Consider the following 19,287-nt stretch of genomic DNA (forward strand, 5'->3'; position numbering starts at 1 on the left):
GTCGGTTAAGCATCCAACTTCAGCTCAGATCATGGTCTCACAGTTCTTGAGCTGGAGCCCCACATCAAGCCCTGTGCTGATGGCTCAAAGCCTGGAGCCTGCTTCAGATTCTGTGTCTCCCCATCTCTCGGCCCCTTCCCTGCTCATGCTCTGTCTCTCAATAATAAATAAACATTAAAAAAAATTTTTTTTTAAAAAAGAAGATGGGGTACTTTTTCAAACCAGTTCCTTGGGTGGGGTGAGGATGGCTCTCACTACAGCTAAGCAACTCAAACCTTGATGAGTCATCTAGAGGGGCCTCAACCATTTTCCTTTCTCACGTCCCCCAGGATAGTCTCTCTCCAACTGTTTCGTATCTTGGTTGCAGTGTGCATATGTTGTCGTATTACAAAATATTAACAGCAACATTTCAAAGTCAAAGGAGTGTTCTCATGAGGAGAAAAAAAGAAACAGAGGAAAAGAAGGCGAGGATGGGAAAGAGAAGTAGGACACTAGACATGGGGAGGGAAGAAGGGAAGAGAGAGAGGTGTGTGGGAAGCAAAGCATGTCATGTGTGAAATTCCGGTGGATGTGGTTCACTAGGAAAAAGATGCCTACCTGAACTAATTCTAAACCTACCTGAACTAAACCTACCTGAACTAATTCTAAACCTACCTGAACTAATAATGTCATCCTGCAAAAAGCAGGCTCTTTAGGGCCTACAACTCATATATTACTTTGTTTTCATTACTGTGTTTGCTGAAGGGTTGTTTTTTCTTTTCTGATGCTTGTACAAAACCACTTTTCTCATCATTTGTGTTTAAAACCAATTTAACTTGTCTCTTCGAAATACAGTAAATGAATTAATGTCACTCTACAGACTTTCTACATGAGGTATCAGAAATAAGAATAGGTGAGGGGTTGGCAGACTAAATTGGAAATGGCTCTCTTTAGCTAATGTAATGGTAGGGAAGTCTACTTACCTCTCAGACACAGATTTTCCCATATTTTTAATGATAGAGGTGTCAGGTGGCTGGAGAAAATGATCCCTAATAGGACATCAGAGTTAAAGTTCTCCATTTTTGTTAAGTTACAATCAAATAACTTGAGGTTCCTGTTCTTCTTTAGCTCTCTAATTAAAGTGTCATCTATAATTCAAATCTTGGGGCGCCTGGGTGGTTCCATCAGTTGAGCATCCAACTCTTGATTTCAGGAGGTCATGATCCCAGGGTTGTGGGATCGAGCCCTGCATTGGGCTCTACAGTGAGCGTGGAGCTTGCTCAAGATTCTCTCTCTCCCTCTCCCCCTCTCCCCAACTTGTGCTGCCACTCTCTAAATTAAGTAAGTAAAAGAAATTTCAAATCTTATTTGGCAGTGTTTTGTGGCTCTTCTGTGGAAGTCACTGTAGTTGTCTTAAGCCTCTCAAGGTAGTGTAAAAATATGTCCTAAGAAAGCTGGGGAACTGATGATAGGACTTTAATGATTTGTCTTCCTCTATGAAAACAGGAATAAAGAAAATGGGAAGACACATGCTTTACAAAACCTTCAGTGTTTTCAAAGGCTCATAATAGTCTAGAACTGGAAGATACATGATTAGTCTCTCTTGGAGTTCATGAGTAATAAAAAAAGAGTCTGATGGTTTGAGTTAGTTTGGGTCCTACTGAGACCCCAACTTAATCATTCAAGATGTGATTCACAGAAAGATGTGATTCACAAGATTCAAGATGTGATTCACAAAAGGCAGGAAGCAAAATAGACCCATTGCCTCTGATTCTTAAACAGGAATAAAACAAACTAATAGTGGCTTTCTTCTGGAAGAAAGCAGAAGTACATCCGTGGTTCTCATGGTCAGAGACAGGGTTGCTCTTATAGCCAAGTTTCGTTCGTGGTGATATGACCCGCGTCCAAACAGAAACCAAGACGATCTTGCTCATGCTGACACAAATCACAGGAAATGGAGGCAATCTCAGGCATTTAATGCACTAGGGGCAACCAGAAAATTCTACTGAGAACAGGAAGAGCCCACAGCCCTGGTATTATCTAGGGTGGACTGAACAAAGATGAATACAGAGCTGGGAGCTAATTGGCACAGAATAAAACAGAGTTTAAACTGTGGTTCTTCACTAACTCCAAATTCATGAACTAACTTCACTAACACACTCCTGAGAACAGTGAGTACTCTAACGGATGTGACGACTCCTTTCCCCCCCGCCTCTGTGAACACATCAATAACCTAAAAGCCTGAATGGTTAAACCAAAGAACAAGAGAAAGGCAAGCCACATGCTCTGAAGTGATCAAGAATTATTTTTTCTTCTCTTTGTACACAAATGTCATTCGTTTTTCATGGAAATCTGTAGTCTCAGATGAACCTCAGAACGAGTAGTAATATTCCTTTTGTTTTACAACATTGGAAGTAGTAGTTTCACACGGATAGAGCAGAGCTCACTTCTCTTAAAGAAAACAAACTTCTATTCCGATAACCAGACTTGATTTCAAGTTAGACTGGTAATATCTCCATTATTTTCGCATTCAAGTAAAAAATGTAGAAAAATTACATGTCTCTCTTGTTTCTCCATTAAACACAGTTCTTAAAGGATTTTAAAAGCTGGATCATTTTAATTTTTTTAGAAGAATTTTATAAAAAATAAGTAGCCAAACTATCTATGTGGAAGATTGTGCTTTTGAATTCTCTTAATGGTCAGCTCACCTTGACATGTATTTTTAAGAGGTAGTATTTTTGGTTTGAAGTACCTGAGCTTTGGAGTCTTCTCATCTTACTAGCTGTGTTAATTAAGATAATTACATGTATCAGCTGGAATACATTACATGAAACATGGCAGCAGCCAGATTGAAAGAGGCAACTATGGTGATGTCGATCAGAAACAATGTGGAAGATTTTCTCATTCTGTTACCCCCTTTTCTTTTTTTCAAATGTTGATTTATCTATTTTGAGAGAGAGAGAGCGCGCGCAGGGGAGGGGGAGCGAGAGGGGGAGAGAGAGAATCCCAAGCAGGCCTCTGCACTGTCAGCACGGAGCCTGATGCAGGGCTCGAACTCATGAATCCCTGAGATCATGACCTGAGCCAAAACCAAGAGTTGGATACTCAACCGAATGAGCCACCCAGGTGCCCCTAGCCCTCTTTCTATGACGCACATACAGACATTATTCCAACTCCCTACACATGGACCCTGCTGGGCCATACCCAACGGCTCCATGAGGCATTCTCAGCAAGCTGGAACTGTTTATAAGACAGAGCCATTGAAGCCAAAGGCCTTCCTATGCTAAGGCCAATTCATGACGAAGTGATGAGACTATTCGTACCTGTGAATAGATTCTCTCAAAACAGCATTATTAATGTGTTAATGATACATAAAAATATTCCACAGGTCAATACTACTTTGCCACTTTCAAAAAGCTTTTACACACATCACCTCAGGTGTGAACCAAGGTGCCTATTTATGACAGGGTTTCCTGTCTGCCTGCCTCTTTTTGAGGTCACTGTCTCAGAAAGAGAACCGCACATACACAGCAGAGCTGTTTATCCAGCAACTTCAGGGCAGTATGCCTGACAGGCTTGCAGAAAATAACGTATTTACTGTAAATCCCAGATATAGTCACCTCAATTAAGTACTTGGTTTTGCCGAGACATACCTTGGTCAAAACTCGTAATAATCTGATCCTGAGGAGCAAAAAAGACCGAAATGGAGGGCAAGGGGTGGTTTTTATTTTTAGGTCATCAAAAAATACGAAACTGTTGGTCAGGATGACCCATGAAGGAAGAAAAACAAATTCGCTCTCTGACTAACAAGGCCTGCTGTGCCTGAGTCACAAACCGAATCAAGCAAGGCCTCTGAAAACAGGAGGAAAAGCATTTAGGAGCCATGCCATAATCGAGCAATGAGCCTCATAGCTTGTTGGTCTCCTTGCTGAATTACTTCAACACCCGGATGAAGTCCAGGAGAAGAGAGGTCAGCCAGTTTAAAACTCATCCTCTTTTCTACCAAGAATGTTTTCATTAACCTTGAGGAGGAGTTTAGGAATGACTTTCTTAGGTGTGAACATGAAAATAACGCTAGTTTCGTCAACCTTGGGGAAAAGACTCCTTCCCAAGTCATCTCCCAGGCATTGTGCACACCTCGGTCTTGAAGGACGGATTAAGCTTGCAAAGGGAGAAGGCAATTGTTCTATAGATTTCACTTCTATCAACTGGAAAGGGATTGTCTTTATAAAGGAAACATCTCAATAGCATAAAGCATGTTGACTGAGCATAGAGGCTTGAGGTCTTTAGTTTTTTTCTCAGTGTTGCTTTGCTCCTAAAATTCAGGGAGAACCCAACATTGCATTTCAAACTACTCAGTCTTTTCTGTTTAACTTGGAAACTCAAATCCATAAGAGGTTGCACTGCTGATAAATATGATAATGATGAATTTCATCTGAATTCCCAACCGAGTGTATGTCTCTTAAAGATATTTTTCTCTCTGCCTCGTCAATTTCTCACAGCGTCCAGGCTGCTTTTCTGGGGAAGCTACCACAATACTTGATCTGACTTAAGTGGATGCTCGCATGATATTTTTATCATAAAGGTTGGAAACAGTAGTGCATAGAAGGAATAAGAAGTCAAAGAAGCTAATTGAGCAGACTTCCCTGCTTAGTTGCTACAGAGGGTATTTGGTCCCAAGGCTGGCCAGACACCTGGCAGCAGAAAGAATAAAGCTGGTTTCACCCCAGGGCTTGCCATCCCCTTGCTGGTCTACCCGTGAAAACAGGCAAAATAGCAAAATAACTGGCTCCAAGTTTCTTATTCCCAGCCTCATTTCCCACTAAGGGACAGAGAGAGATCTCTCAAGGCCACTCCTCTGACATAAGGTCAAGGTGAATCACTGACTGATTGTCATTCCATTCAGATTTCCTTCCAACTGGCATGTTCCCCTCATACAAACAGTGACAATTAACGAATAATTATTGCAAAGATGGTACAGTGCTCAAAAAAATAGTGAATAGAATCGCCGCTTTAAAACATGCCACCACCTTCACAGTGACATTTAAGTCATGCATTTGTTTTGTTTATGGGTGATTTGTTGAGGTTGGCATTCTTGTTTTCTAATAACTCTCCATATGTTCTCTTCTAGTGCCAGGGAAGGCACTCTAACATGACAGTTAAAAGCACAGGCTTTGGGATCAAACTGGGGCACAAATTCTAACTCTGCAACCTAATAGAAAGTGCTAGGGGTGCCTGGGTGGCTCAGTCGGTTGGGCGTCCGACTTCGGCTCGGGTCATGATCTCGCGGTCCGTGAGTTCGAGCCCCGCATCGGGCTCTGTGCTGACAGCTCAGAGCCTGGAGCCTGTTTCAGATTCTGTGTCTCCCTCTCTCTGACCCTCCCCCGTTCATGTTCTGTCTCTCTCTGTCTCAAAAATAAATAAACGTTAAAAAAAAAAATTAAAAAAAAAAAAGAAAAAAAGAAAGTGCTAGGCAGCTGTCTTTCCCACAGAGCTGAAGTGATGATAATAAACAAGCACATAAACTAACCTGCCAATTAGGTTAATATTGATACCCTGACTCTTCAAGGACGTTTGATTTTATGATTTGAATAGTATGACAGGATGCAAGTCATGCCTCAGAAACAGACTTGGCTTTATAACCATTTTTCTTCACAACCATCCATCTATCTGTTGTGCATTTGTGGAGGACAGAACAGGAGCTAACCTTTTAATAATGCTCGTAAGTGTGTGGGTTGACTGGGTGGTTTTGCTGATTTGGGCCAGGATTTCGTGATCATGGCTGATCTAGTTCCTGTGACTGGCATGCGGACTGGGAGCTAGTTGATCTAGAATGGCCTCACTTGTATATGTGGTGGTTGTTCTTGGCTCCCAGCTGGGGCAGTGGGGATAACTGGACCGTGTGTGCCTCTTCCTCAAGCAGGCTAGCTCTGGGTTGGTCATAGGAGGTCACAGGCTCCACGAGCAACAAGAAAGTAAGCCACAGGGCACAAGAATTTTACAAGTCTGTTTTTGATTTTCTAAAATAGGTACAAGGCCAATTTAGATTCAAAGCATGGAGAGAGACGCTACTTTATGGGGGAAGAGCTACAAAGGTTTTGGCTATTTTTGCAACCTACCCGTGCCTTTTGATCATCACTTTAATACTTTCTCTTTCAAGTCAACCTGGTGCATCATATTAGGAAATCCTTGACCTAATTCTATCTGCTTTTTTCCCTCTACTCCACCAGGTTTCCTCTGGGTCCATTCAGGAAAGTGTGAAAGACCGAGTGATTGACTCAAGACTGCAGCTGCTTATCACTAAGCCAGGACTCTTCACATGCATAGCTACTAACAAGCACGGAGAGAAATTTAGCACTGCAAAGGCTGCGGCCACCATTAGCATAGCAGGTAAGATGGATTTTCATAATTGCATTGCTCTGGGAGAAGGGAGAGTTGGCACTATTCCACACAACATTTGGGGGGAAATCTGTTTTATTTCTTACTCCAGTCCCCTTTGGGCTATTTCTCCTCCTTGGGGACATTCCAGAGGTTGATCTAGATCATTGACAATGGGAGATTTATCACCTTGAAAATGAAATCCTCAAATACCTGTCCTAGTGATGGGTTAACAGCTTCCAGGAGTTCATTTCTCTCTTTTTTCCCCCTCCCTTTCTTTTCTTTCCTCCTGCCCTCCTTCCTTCTTTTCCTGTTTTACCTTTTCTTTCTTTCCTTTCCTTCCTCCTTCTCTCTCTCTCTTCCCACCCCCCCTCTTTTTTTTTTTTTCTTTCATAGAGCCAATCACACTTTCCAGGGCTCTCAAAAAGTTGGCAGATATTTAACATGGTTGTGCCAATTTCTGCATGGCTATTTCTTGAGGGCATTTTTACTTAGGAGTATTTGATCTACTCTGTGGCCTTTCCTTCTCCTGTTTCATGAAAGTGATAGCAAGATTTACAGGTGTTTTCAAGGAAAAGAGCTGACATATGGATTTCTAGAATATTTGTGTTGAGTTATAACGGTTTATTTTTAAAATATAAATGCCCCAAAGGCTTCTGAGAACATTTGTGGAATTCCTAGAGATGGAAATAATCCCTGTATCAGGAAATGCCAGGCATGTTACACTCAGAATGTGTCTACTGCCCAAGGGTCAGCAGAGATGCTTGGCCTCACATGTAAGGCAGGCACTGGCAGAACCTGTGCCCAGGGCCAGCTCCCCAGATCCTGCTATTTCTTATGGCTGTGCCACTTCTTTGATCTTCCACGATGGGGAACTTGCTAGTAATGTTTGGGATTTTAATATGAGGGGAATAGAGACCACAGAGAACTATACAGGGAGAATTGGACAAGGCTGGCCTTCTAAAGCATGCCTGTGAAGTAAGAAGATTCAAGGATTCCTTCTGCCTTCTTCTCCAGGGATATATCTGCTTGTAGAACCTTGATATAGCATATCAGTTATTTTAGAATTTTCACTGATGGGAAATGATTTCTGCCAGAGGATGGTGAGAATTCTGAAAGTACATTCAACTCAATTTAACAATAAGGAAAAAATTATTGTTATATATAGTACCTTGTTTATAAAATACTCTTGCATGCATTTATTAACTACTCGATCCAGGCCATCATTAGGTAGAATACAGGATGCACACGTACGTAACAAATGGGATAATTAACAATAGGGGGCCTGCCTCCAAGGGACTCTCAATCTAGAAAGGAAGTCAGTTACCCATATACATTATGGCACAGACCATGTTCTATTGCAGAAGCATAAACAGAGTATAAGAGCAGAACACGAAAGAGAGAGAGTTTAAGTGTGGGAAAGAGCAGCCACTTAAGCAGGAGACAGGAGCACGAGACAGAAAGGTTAAACTGTGTTCAGGAAACGGCAAGTGGGTTGGCAGGCTTAGAGCATGATGGGAGACTGGGAGTGAGGTGGAGAATGGGAAGAAAGGTTTGAAATGTGGGCTCTGGCCAAGTTGTGAACAGCCTGAGCAGGTTAAACGTGTTCTTCAATCAGTGGGAAGTCATCTAATTATTTTAGAGGAAGGAGACCAGCGATATGGTCAGATATATCTGTTGTCAAGTTAACAGATGTTGGGTGGAAAAGAGTAGGAGGCACGTGTGCAGGTAGGAGGCTATTCCAGAGTCTAGAAGAATAACGAAGGTCTGAACAACACCTTCAGGACTTGGTGCAGGGAAGACAGATACAGGATAGATACAGGATACATACAGATACAGGAAGACAGATACAGGATACATCCTGACAGATGTCAGGATAAAACCATAGGAGCTAAATTCTAGAATGTAGCAGTGTAGTAGAATGCATTAAGATGTGACAGCTTGAGGAAGGTGTCTAAGACAAATAATAATGGATAAAAAAAACATTTAAAAACAAGACCATGAGGAGGTCCAGGGGATAAGAATTAAAATTTTTGATGCATTTGAATAACCTGGGATTATTCTAGTCTATCTTATGTTTTATTTGATATTTGATCTAAAACCAATGTTAAATAAATAAATACCTATTTATAGTATCTATCCACCCTGGAGAGAGAATGAGAGAGACAGAGACAGAGAGACAGAGAGACACAGAGAGAGAGAGAGACATTTACATATGAATACTCAAATCAAATAAAATAAACGGATTTAATCCAGTTTAACCTATACCTCCACAGGGGAGAAGAGAAAAATTAATGTTGCTAATCTTGAGATAATTATTCAGTCTTTCACATATTCACTCCTTGCCAGGGCTCTTCCTTCCCTTCTTCCTGCCTCTCCCTAGACGGCAGGGGGAAAGGGACTTGGATACATGCTGTGGTGTCCTCTGGAACAAACCCCTACCCCATTCTCTGGTGACATCTACAGCTGGAGAACTCGTGATCTCATCTCTTGGCTTTGTTAGGACCCAGAGGATCGCCCTGGCTGGCTCGGCACCTTTGAGGCTTTGAGGCTCCTCCTGTAACAGCACAGTCCTCTACATCTCAGTCACATCCTTCATCAAGCCCCTCTCTAGAGTCTACTTTGCAACCTCTGCAACGAGGTCACCCTGTCTCTCCCTACGAAGGCGGGCCTGCTGAATTCCAACTCAGCTCCTTCCTCATCTGGAGCCTGAAGTAACTTCTGGATCACATTCATGTTATATAAAATCCAAGAGAGTCAGACTGATTGACCCAGCTCTGCTGTCTACCCACCCACGTCATGCTACCATTTTTACACAAACGTGGCCATCCCATGTCAGAACAAGGGATCCCTATAACGTTCCCTGCTTCTAGTTCCAAATAAGTCAGGAAAACTCCCTCTGCTTTGGCTTTTTCCTTAATTTATACCGCCCTTCTAGGATTTCGGTCAGAGAAAGGAATCTATGAAATGTATATGTGAATTCTTAATTCCTCTACCTTCCTCCTTTCTACCACATACCAAGCTGGAGGGACTCCTGTTTAGGGTAGCAACCTTCAGAGCCTATCATCATAAATACAAAGATGAGGGTGAAGGCAATGCTAGGGCAATAAAGAAGGAGAACCTAATATAATGGGTATATCTACATCACACCAAGGCAGATTCACTGCATGGACATGATCTTCAAATGCTGAAATGACTATAGAGCATGACTGTTACCATCTTGTATACAGCAACATCACCCCTGCATCCCTGAGCTAGCTCTAAGGAGAGCCTGATCCAACTCCTTAATTAGTGGAATATACCAACAGAGGAGACTGTGATACTAAAAAATTAATGGTATCTGCTGGTGGTAAAAAGAGCCTTAAGTTATGGCAAGCAGCAGAGAAAGGCAGGGTCTCAGGATGGAGGGAGAAGTGGTCTTAGGCATCAATACCGTGTGAGGATGGAGGCAATCAGCAATGGTAGCCTGGGGGGAAATAGCAGAAGTATCTGCATGAGGAAAAAGATCGTGGAAATGCATGGACTGGCACACAGCAGCAGAGAGGACTAGAAATCTCCTAGAGCAGCAGAATTGAAAGCAGATGAGAAGCAGTGACCTAAGTAGGGGTAACAGTCATCTAGACTGTAACCAGCAAGGACCTGACTGTAGCCAATGGGCCTGGCAATGCCTACTTAGCAAGTGTTAGGTGCTGTAACCGATGTGAACCCTTCTGCACATGGGGAGAAAAATGTGACTAAAATGAGTGAAGAGGGACTCCCTTAAGGAGCTAATTCATAAAAAAAACGACACGATCTTTCTGTTCATCCCCTGATCTGTTTTTCCTGTTGGGTCCCACTGACTATGAGGCTTGAAGCTCCCCTTTCCTAAAATTTCCCCAGGCAGATCTAATGAGAGTGTCTCATGAGTGCAAGGGAATAGGACTCTGAACCCCAGGAGACATCTGCCATTTTCTCTTCCTCTCCTCGGCCCATTCTTTTTAGTTAAATCTGCTAGATGCCTCATGATGATCCCAGTGCCATCACTGAAAACTACCTCTCAATCCTGGGGTGCTCCCTGAGGCAATATCCCAGGAAAGTGAGGCCACGTTCGTGAAAAACAGATCCATGGAGCCACTTAATTCAGAATCATTTTAAAGAAGCATGGTCTTATGCTCCCCAGACCTCCTGGCGCTTGGATACGGCATCTGCTTTCTGCATTCCTGCTTTCAGCCCCCCTCCTTTGGCCTCAGAGGTGCAGAGCTTTGAGTCAGACATGGTGACTCCTTTGGACTCTCTGGCAATGCTTCCTTACCCAAACTCTCCTTGCTCTCATGTCAGCCATCCCCATCCTCCCCTAGTGTTCTGTAGTCAACGGCCTCCTTTGTCACATTCTCTGTGTTTCACTTTGAAGCTTTTACTCCATCTGTTTATTTACTCATCCCAGCAGGAAAACTGGGAATGGAAAAATCTGATCTGGTGCTCAGGATTATGTCTAATGATATTTCTAGCGCGTGAAGGGAAACAAAAAAATAAAGATCAGCCTTCATTTTCCCAAAACTCTTCCATGTGTATGTCCAAATCCTTATGTGTTGTTCGAGAAATGTGATAGACTTCTTTCTGACTCATTTACATTTGCTGTTAGTCATCAAACGAAGTCAGGAGAACTTTTGGAACCTCTCCCTACGAACCAGGAAGTTGCATTTCCTTCCAGCCACAACCTTGAAAGGCTCAAGTTACAATTTAAAATCACCAGGATGCTGGGTATTTGGCCAGGTGCCTTCTCTTTGTCATTAGAACCCTCGGCCCTATGACAGAGACCAACAAGACAGCCCATGATCCCTGTAATGAGCATCATTCTGAGCCAGGTGCCACCAAAATAGGCACAGGTACTATTTCTACCAAACATTTAAAGAAGAATTACCACCGATGCTTCTCACACTCTTCCAAAAACTGAAGAGGGAGAAATGCTACAAGACTCATTTTACAAGGCCAGCATTACCCTGACACCAAAGTCAGATTAAAGGATACAACAAGGAAACTACAGACCACTTTCCCTGACGAATACGAATGCAAAAATTCTTAGCAAAATATTAGCAAGTCAAATTCATTAACATATTAAAAAGAGCACTTATCAGGGTGCTCCATCAGTTGGGCATCCGACTCTTGATGTCGGCTCAGGTCATGATCCTAGGATTGTGGGATCGAGCTCCACATCAGTCTCTGTGCTGAGCATGGAGCCTGCTTAATATTTTCTCTCTCCCTCTGCCCCTCTCCCCTGCTTGCTCTCTCTCTCTCTGTCTCTCCAAAATAAAATACAAAAACAAAAAAAGACACTCATCATGACCAAGTGGGATTGATCCCTAGGATGCAGGGATGGTCCAACATATGCAATTAAATAAATGTGATACGCCACATTTATGGAAAGATAAAAACCCTATGATCATCTGAATAGATGCAGAAATGCATTTGAAAAAGTGCCATATCCTTTCATGATAAAAATGCTCAACGAACTAGATATAGAAGGAACATACCTCAACACAATAAAAGCCATCTATGGCAAACCCACAGCCATCATACTCAATGGTGAGAGGTTGAAAGCTTTTCCTCTAAAATCAGGAACAAGACAAGGGTACCCACTATCACCACTTCTATTCAACATAGTACTAGGGGCGCCTAGGTGGCTCAGTCAGTTAGGCGGCCGACTTCAGCTCAGGTCATGATCTCGCGGTCCGTGAGTTCGAGCCCCGCGTCGGGCTCTGTGCTGACAGCTCGGAGCCTGGAGCCTGTTTCAGATTCTTTGTCTCCCTCTCTCTGACCCTCCCCTGTTCATGCTCTGTCTCTCCCTGTCTCAAAAATAAAAAACGTTAAAAAAAAAATTAAAAAAAAAAAAAACATAGTACTAGAAGTCCTAGCTAGAGCAGTTAGGCAATGAAAATAAATAAAAGGCATCCAAATTGAAAAGGAAGAAGAGGGGCACCTGGGTGGTTCAGTCTGTTAAGTGTCCAACTTTGGCTCAGGTCATGATCTCGCAGTTCACAAGTTTAAGCCCTACATTGGGCTCTGTGCTGACAGCTCAGAGCCTGGAGCCTGCTTCGGATTCTCTGTCTCCCTCTCTCTCTGCCCTCCCCCACTTGTACTCTGTCTTTGTCTCTCTCTGTCTCTGTCTCTCTTCTCAAAAATAAATAAAACACTTTTAAAATTTAAAAAAAGAAAAGGAAGAAGTAAAATTATCTGTCTGCAGATGACAGGATCTTACATAGTGAAAATCCTAGACTCCACCAAAAAACCATTAGAACTAATCAACAAGTCCAGTAAAGTTGCAGCATACAAATCAACATATAGAAATCAGATGTGTTTTTATACACTAACAACAAAACATCTGAGAAAGAAAAGAAAATCCTCCCATTTACAATGACATCAAAAACAATAAAATACTTAGCAATAAGTTTCACTGAGAAGGTAAAAGATCTGTATGCTGAAAACTAAAAGAAAAGATTATGATGAAAGAAATTGAAGACAAAAATAAAAAGATATCCTATTTCATGAATCAGAAGAATTAACATTGTTAAAATGTCCATATCACTCAAAGTAAGCTACAGATTCAATGCAATACCTATTAACATTCCCATGGCATTTTTCACAGAAATAGAACAAACAATCCTAAAATTTGTATGGGATCACAAAAGATCATGAACAGCCAAAGCAATCCTGAGAAAGAACAACGAAGCTGGAGACATCACATTTCCTGATTTCAAACTATATTACAAAGCTATAAAATTCAAAATAGTATGAAATTGGCATAAAAACAGACACAGACCAATGGACTCAAGAGCCCAGAAATAAACTCCCATGTATACAGTCAATTAATTTACTACAAAGAAGCCAAGAATACACAATGGGGGAAGAACAGTCTTTTCAATAAATGGTACTGGGAAAACTGGATAACCATACAAAAGAATGAAACTGGACCCCTACCTTATACCACACACAAAAAGCAACTCAAAATTGATTAAAGTCCTAAACATAAGACCTGAAAAAAAACATAAGCAGTAAGCTCTTTGACATCAGTCTTGGTGATGTCTTTTTGGATATATGTCACCAAAAGCACAAGCAAAAAAAAATGATCAAAAATAAACCAATGGGATTACATCAAACTAAAAGGCTTCTGCACAACAAAGGAAGCCATCAACAAAATGAAAAGGCTTCCTATGAAATGGGAGAAAATATTCTCAAATCACGTATCTGAGAAGGGGTTAATATCCAAAATATATAAAGAGCTCATACAACTCAAGAGCAAAAGACAAACAATTCCATTTAAAAAAAATGGGCAATGAGTCTGAACATTTTCCTAAAGAAGACATATAGATGGCAAACAGGTACATGAAGAGGTGCTCAACATCACTAATCATCAGGGAAATGCAAATCAAAATCACAATGAGGTGTTACCTCATACCTATTAGAATCACTATCCAAAAAAAGATAAGAGTTAATAAGTGTTGGCAAGGATGTGGAGAAAAGAAAACCCTTGTGCACTGTTGGTGGGAATGTAAATTGGTTCAGCCACTATGGAAAACAGAATGGAAGGTTCTCAAGAAATTAAAAATAGAGGTAACATGTGATCCAGCAACTCCACTACTGGGTATCCATCCAAAGGAAAAAAAAACAGGACATCGAAGAGGTATCTGCATTCTCGTATTTGTTGCACCATTATTCACAGCATATCGAAACAGTAGATACCAGTTACAAGATACGGAAGCAACCTAAGCTTCTGTCAACAAATGGATAAGGAACATATATACATATATATAATATCTTATCATATATCTTCTAGTATCTCATATACATATATACATACAATGGGATACTATGCAGCCATGATAAAGAAGGAAATCTGGCTATTTGTGACAACATGAATGTAACTTGAGGGCATTATGCTAAGTGATGGAAGTCAGAGAAAGACAGATATATATCACTAATATGTGGAATCTGAAAAAGTCTAACTCATAGAAACAGAGAATACAGTGGTAGTTACTCCATGCTGGGTGGTGGAGGGAAACAGATGTTGGTCAAAGGGTACACATTTCCAGTTATGAGATGAATAAGTTCTGGGAATCTTTGTACATATGGTGATTATAGTTAATAATACTGTATTATACTGAAAGTTGCTATGAGAATAGATCTTAAGTGTCCTCACCACAAAAAAGAAATGGTAATTATGTGACAGATGGAGGTGTTAGCTAATGCTAAGATGGTAATCATTTTGCATTATATAAGTATATACCTTAAACTTAACATCATATGTCAATTATATCTCCATAAAGCTGGCAAAAAAAATAGACCCAGGGGTGCAGGGGAGGAAAAGCTTGTATTTTCCACTCTCAGTGGCATCAACAGGTCCCTCCTGTAAGACTAAGGTTCCGAGTTCTGTCTATCTTTAGCCAGCCTGAGAGTATAGGAATGAGTCTGTGTTCCCATCCCTCCTCTAATATAAGCCACTCACTCTAATCCCCACCATTTGCAATGCCCCTTCTTTGGACTGACCTCAGGGTCTGGGGTGTCCAGTCACTCAATTTAAAACTCAAATAAATATATGTAGCATATCCAAAAATAGGCATAGGGAGAAATACGATGTGGTAGTATTGGAGTTCCCCACGCCCACAATGGACCACATATTTTTCGACTCTGTATTTTAGGAGTTGATGTTTCACACTATTACCGAAAAAAAAAAAAAAAAAAGGAAGTTTGAAATATTTTCACAATGGATATAGCTAACTGAATGTACTAACTACCATGGATCATGGTCTCTCTCATGTCTTATAGTCACATTCCCGTGTCCCTGCAATGTTCTTCCCAATAAAGAGACACATGGTGATGAGTAGGGGCGCGTGACCACCTCTATCACTCAGTGCTTCGTCCAGGACAGGTAGAGTGCTCTTACCAACAAAACAGACACTGCGCCCTCGTGCTTGGTGGTGGCTATCTGGTTTCAAACTGATTAAAGGTGTTTGTTTTTGTTTGAAATGAAAGGGAAAAGAATATACGAGTAACAGCCAGTAGCCACACTAAATTGCTACCAGCTGTCCTGCAGTTAGGCATAAGGGGCGAGCATTCTTTTTACAATTGGGCAGCTTTCTCATATTAAAGTTTACTGTGTGTTTTAGAAGACAGCCAAAATTTTACTGACTTTTCCAGATAAATTTAAGGATACTGAACATATTGACGACTGTTGGAAATTTTGGGAATTTTAAAAAATCTAGTTTTGAAATCAAAGCACTTATTTATAATTACAACGTTCTTGGAATCCCCGCCTGCTCCCCACCCTCCTCCCAAAACAAAATGTGACTGGGGGAATATCTGTTAGAAACACATGGAAGGCCCTCTGATTCTCTTAATATTCTCAAGACAACCAAGCATCCTTAAATGAGTTTCATTTTTCTTTCCTTGCTTGTCCACAAAATAGAAGCCTATCTAAGCTGAGTACCTCCTCCCAAGTACTATGGCTGGGTTCTCTTTGGCACTGACTGGCACATCTTCACGGTATTGAATCCTCCTTTTATATCTCAAATTGAGGGCTCTTTCATATACATAACCTTGGCCTCTGGTATTTCAACAGGTTTCTCTGCTCAGCTGCTATTAGAACCTGCCTTTACCCCTCCAAATTATATACCATTTTCTCTAGAAGAATTTCCTGATGACTCCTTTCCTCTTTTCTATCTGCCCAGTGGCAGAGTTGTCTTGTGGTTTGGGTCCCGTGGGTGCTTTATATAGGCTGGTCTGTGATCTTCAGGCTTGATACAAAGTCCCTTGGTGGCTAGGAATTTAAAGCTGCCTGGGCTGATAATGGCTGAGGTGGACCCAGCCTGAAAAGGATAGTTCCTAGAGACCCTGTTTGCTCTTCATCTCCTCCAAATATGCCTGTTAATGCAGTGTCTGGCATCCTAACTGAAGAGAACTTTCCAGAAACTTAGGAATTAGAGATATCAAAGCTATTTCTTGCAAATCTTAAGGTTAAAATGTACTAACTTTTGTTTCTTTTCCCCTTTAATGTGATTTCCTGTGGGGCCTTCCTTTCCTGTTAATAGAATGGAGGTAAGATATCTCTGTCACATCATGTTTTGTTGTGATTTTTTGTTTGCCATTTATTGCTATTTGCCAAATACTGTAATCTTTCAGAAACCTTCTAATGAAGATAGGTAAAGTCTATTGAATACTTACTATATATGCATCAGACACTGTGCTAAGAACTTTACATGCATTATTTAAATTTATCCTGGGGCACATGGGTGGCTCAGTTGGTTGAGCGTCTGATCTCAGCTCAGAGCATGATCTCACGGCTCATGGGTTCAACCCCTGCATCGAGCTCTGTGCTGACAGCTCAGAGCCTGAAGCCTGCTTCGGATTCTGCGTCCCCCTCTCTCTGCCTCTCCTCCCATCACACTCTGTCTCTGTCTCTCAAAAATAAAATAAACATTAAAAAAATTAAATTTATCCTCAGGACTTCCCTATGAAATAGGTACTATTATTAACTCCTAGCGTACAGAATAGGAACTAAGAGAGTTTCTTTGAACTGGAGAGTTCCAGTGACTTATACAAATAGTAAGTGACAGGCTTGGAAATTGAACCCAGAACAGACCTCCCAATTTCCACTCATAGTTTTATCCTGTAGATAAGAAAGTATCACCTTGTCATATAATATTTTGCAACTTACAGTGTTTTATTTTCAGTAAAATTGATGGACTTTCATAAAACTCTGAAGTGTCATAACTTTTCATCTAATTTTACAAGTAACAAAACTAAAATTCAGAATTATCAATTAATAATACTGATAATTATAATACATGTGTTGTGGTGACATTTATGATCACCACTTTTTTTTCATATTAACATTTCAGTGACTTTATAGGCCAAGACCTCTGAGTATTCCTATTCTTTAATAGAAGAAACCTGATACACTAGGAGCTGTCCAGACCACACAGCTGGCAAACTATAAAGCTGTCAATCTGAGCTCAGGTAGACAGACTCAAGAACTTAGACTGGTAACTACTCTACTAACCCAGATAGCACAGTTACTGAGCAGGACCTAGAACTCCAACCACTGATTCTAATTCCATGGAATAAAATAAGTCATTGCATTAGAAAACTTGGTTAGTTCTCAATCTTGTGCCAATTCATGCAGTTTTGATGCATTCATTGCTTTATCACAGTTCTAAGAGATAGTCCTGTCCCCAAGGATTCTACAGTGAAACTGAGTATCTACTGAACAGATATACAACATAAATGTGGTAAAAGTTAAATTAAAACACGGGCTACCACGAAAAGAGATGCCATCTTTCCTTCACATGCCATTCATTCCTCCTGTCCTTCCTATGCATTTTTATTTATTTATTTTTAATGTTTATTTTTGAGAGAGAGAGACAGAGCACGAGCAGCAGAGGGGCAGAGAGAGAAGGAAACAGAGAATCTGAAGCAGGCTCCAGGCTCTGAGCTGTTAGCACAGAGCCCGACGTGGGGCTCAAACGCACCAGCCGTGAGATCATGACTTAAGCTGAAGTCAAACGCTCAACCAACTGAGCCACCCAGGCGTCCCTTCCTATACATTTTTAAACCACTCACTCTGTTTCTGACATTATATTGGAATGCAGAAAAACAAAACAACTTGTATGTATTCACTGCCCCCAAGGAATTTACATTTTACTAGGGGTGTACGTGCACACACAAAGATTAATTACAAGACAACATAATAATGGAAGCATGAACAAATTCCAAGGACTCAAGGACAGAAATAAATCTTTCAAATGCAAGTAAATGCAAATGAAAAATTTAAAGCTAAAGAAAAAGTCCATACTATTTTTCACCTGTGGTAACGTAAGCACTCTCAAACTGCCGGTAGAGGGAAAACTGCCGTAACCTCCCTAGAGAGCATTTGGCAGTTTTTATTAAGAACCTTAAGACGGCTGTAGCTATTGATTGGATAAACCCACTTTTAGCAATCTATTTTAAGAAAATAAGTGTATGAGCAACAAAATTGAAAACAGTATTATATTTGTTAGTGAAATTTATGAGTAATGTCAGTATCTACCAATAAGGGAAACTGTTGTGATTAAAAACCATGCTTTCGAAAAACTGTAATAGAACAGGTTAATGTTTATAATATCAGGCTAAGTAAAAATGCAGGATATAGGAGTGCCTGGGCAGCTCAATCTATTGAGCGTCGGACTCTTGATTTCGGCTCAGGTCATGACCTCATGGTTGGTGAGATCAAGCCCCACACTGGCTGTCAGCATGGAGCCTGCTTGCGATTCTCTCTCCCTCTCTCTCTGCCCCATGCACATGCGTGCGCCCTCCCTCTCTCAAAATAAATTTTTTTAAATGCAGGATACAAAAATATATTTACAGGATGATTCTAAATATACTTACACTGTATATACGACTATATATTATGTACATACACTATATACAATATATGTAACACTATATATGCTTATGTATTTACTGATTATAACTGATATATGTACAAATATGTAAAATACACAGTGTTTATATATTTGGCTAATATAATTAATTTTCAAATTTTTACTTAAAAACTTTTTCTTCTTTACATCATCATTCCTTACATCTTTATTTTACACAAAAACTAGGCATGAATTTCAGCCCGGAGAACTACAAGAGGTGTTTTTCAGAGGACATCATGTCCTTCTTGAGGACACCGGATATGGCATTTCAGCAAAAGGACATTTGATCTATGTCACAGAGCAGGGGTTGGCAAATGTCTTCCATAAAGGCCCAGATATTAAATATATTTGGCTTTGTGGCCACACAGTCTCTATTGTAACTGCTCAGCTCTGCTGCTGCAGGGTAAAAAGCGCCGTGGGTGACTCATAAATGGTTGAACATGGCTCTGTTCCAAAAAAATGCTACTTATGGATACTGCAATTTGAATTTCATGTAATT

The 19,287-nt window shown here is 40.8% G+C and overlaps 1 protein-coding gene and 1 long non-coding RNA gene across 3 annotated transcripts in view; one reads left to right on the top strand and one right to left on the bottom strand.

The window, feature by feature from the left end:
- The window catches only part of LOC122233191, a 149,909-nt gene that overhangs the window by 115,419 nt on the left and 15,203 nt on the right, over window positions 1–19,287 (bottom strand). The window lies entirely within an intron of this gene.
- MUSK (muscle associated receptor tyrosine kinase) overlaps window positions 1–19,287 on the top strand; it is a 91,494-nt gene that overhangs the window by 52,230 nt on the left and 19,977 nt on the right. Inside the window, exons 7-8 of one of the 2 annotated variants that reach the window (XM_007094282.2) lie at window positions 6,210–6,369; window positions 16,419–16,425. In XM_007094282.2, the coding sequence (XP_007094344.2) occupies window positions 6,210–6,369; window positions 16,419–16,425 (167 nt within the window). Of the gene's footprint in view, window positions 1–6,209; window positions 6,370–15,249; window positions 15,260–16,418; window positions 16,426–19,287 lie in introns of those variants that run through there. The other variant, XM_042964853.1, reaches the window with a different exon arrangement.

This window comes from Panthera tigris, chromosome D4, assembly GCF_018350195.1.
Source record: "Panthera tigris isolate Pti1 chromosome D4, P.tigris_Pti1_mat1.1, whole genome shotgun sequence".
NCBI lineage: Eukaryota > Metazoa > Chordata > Mammalia > Carnivora > Felidae > Panthera > Panthera tigris.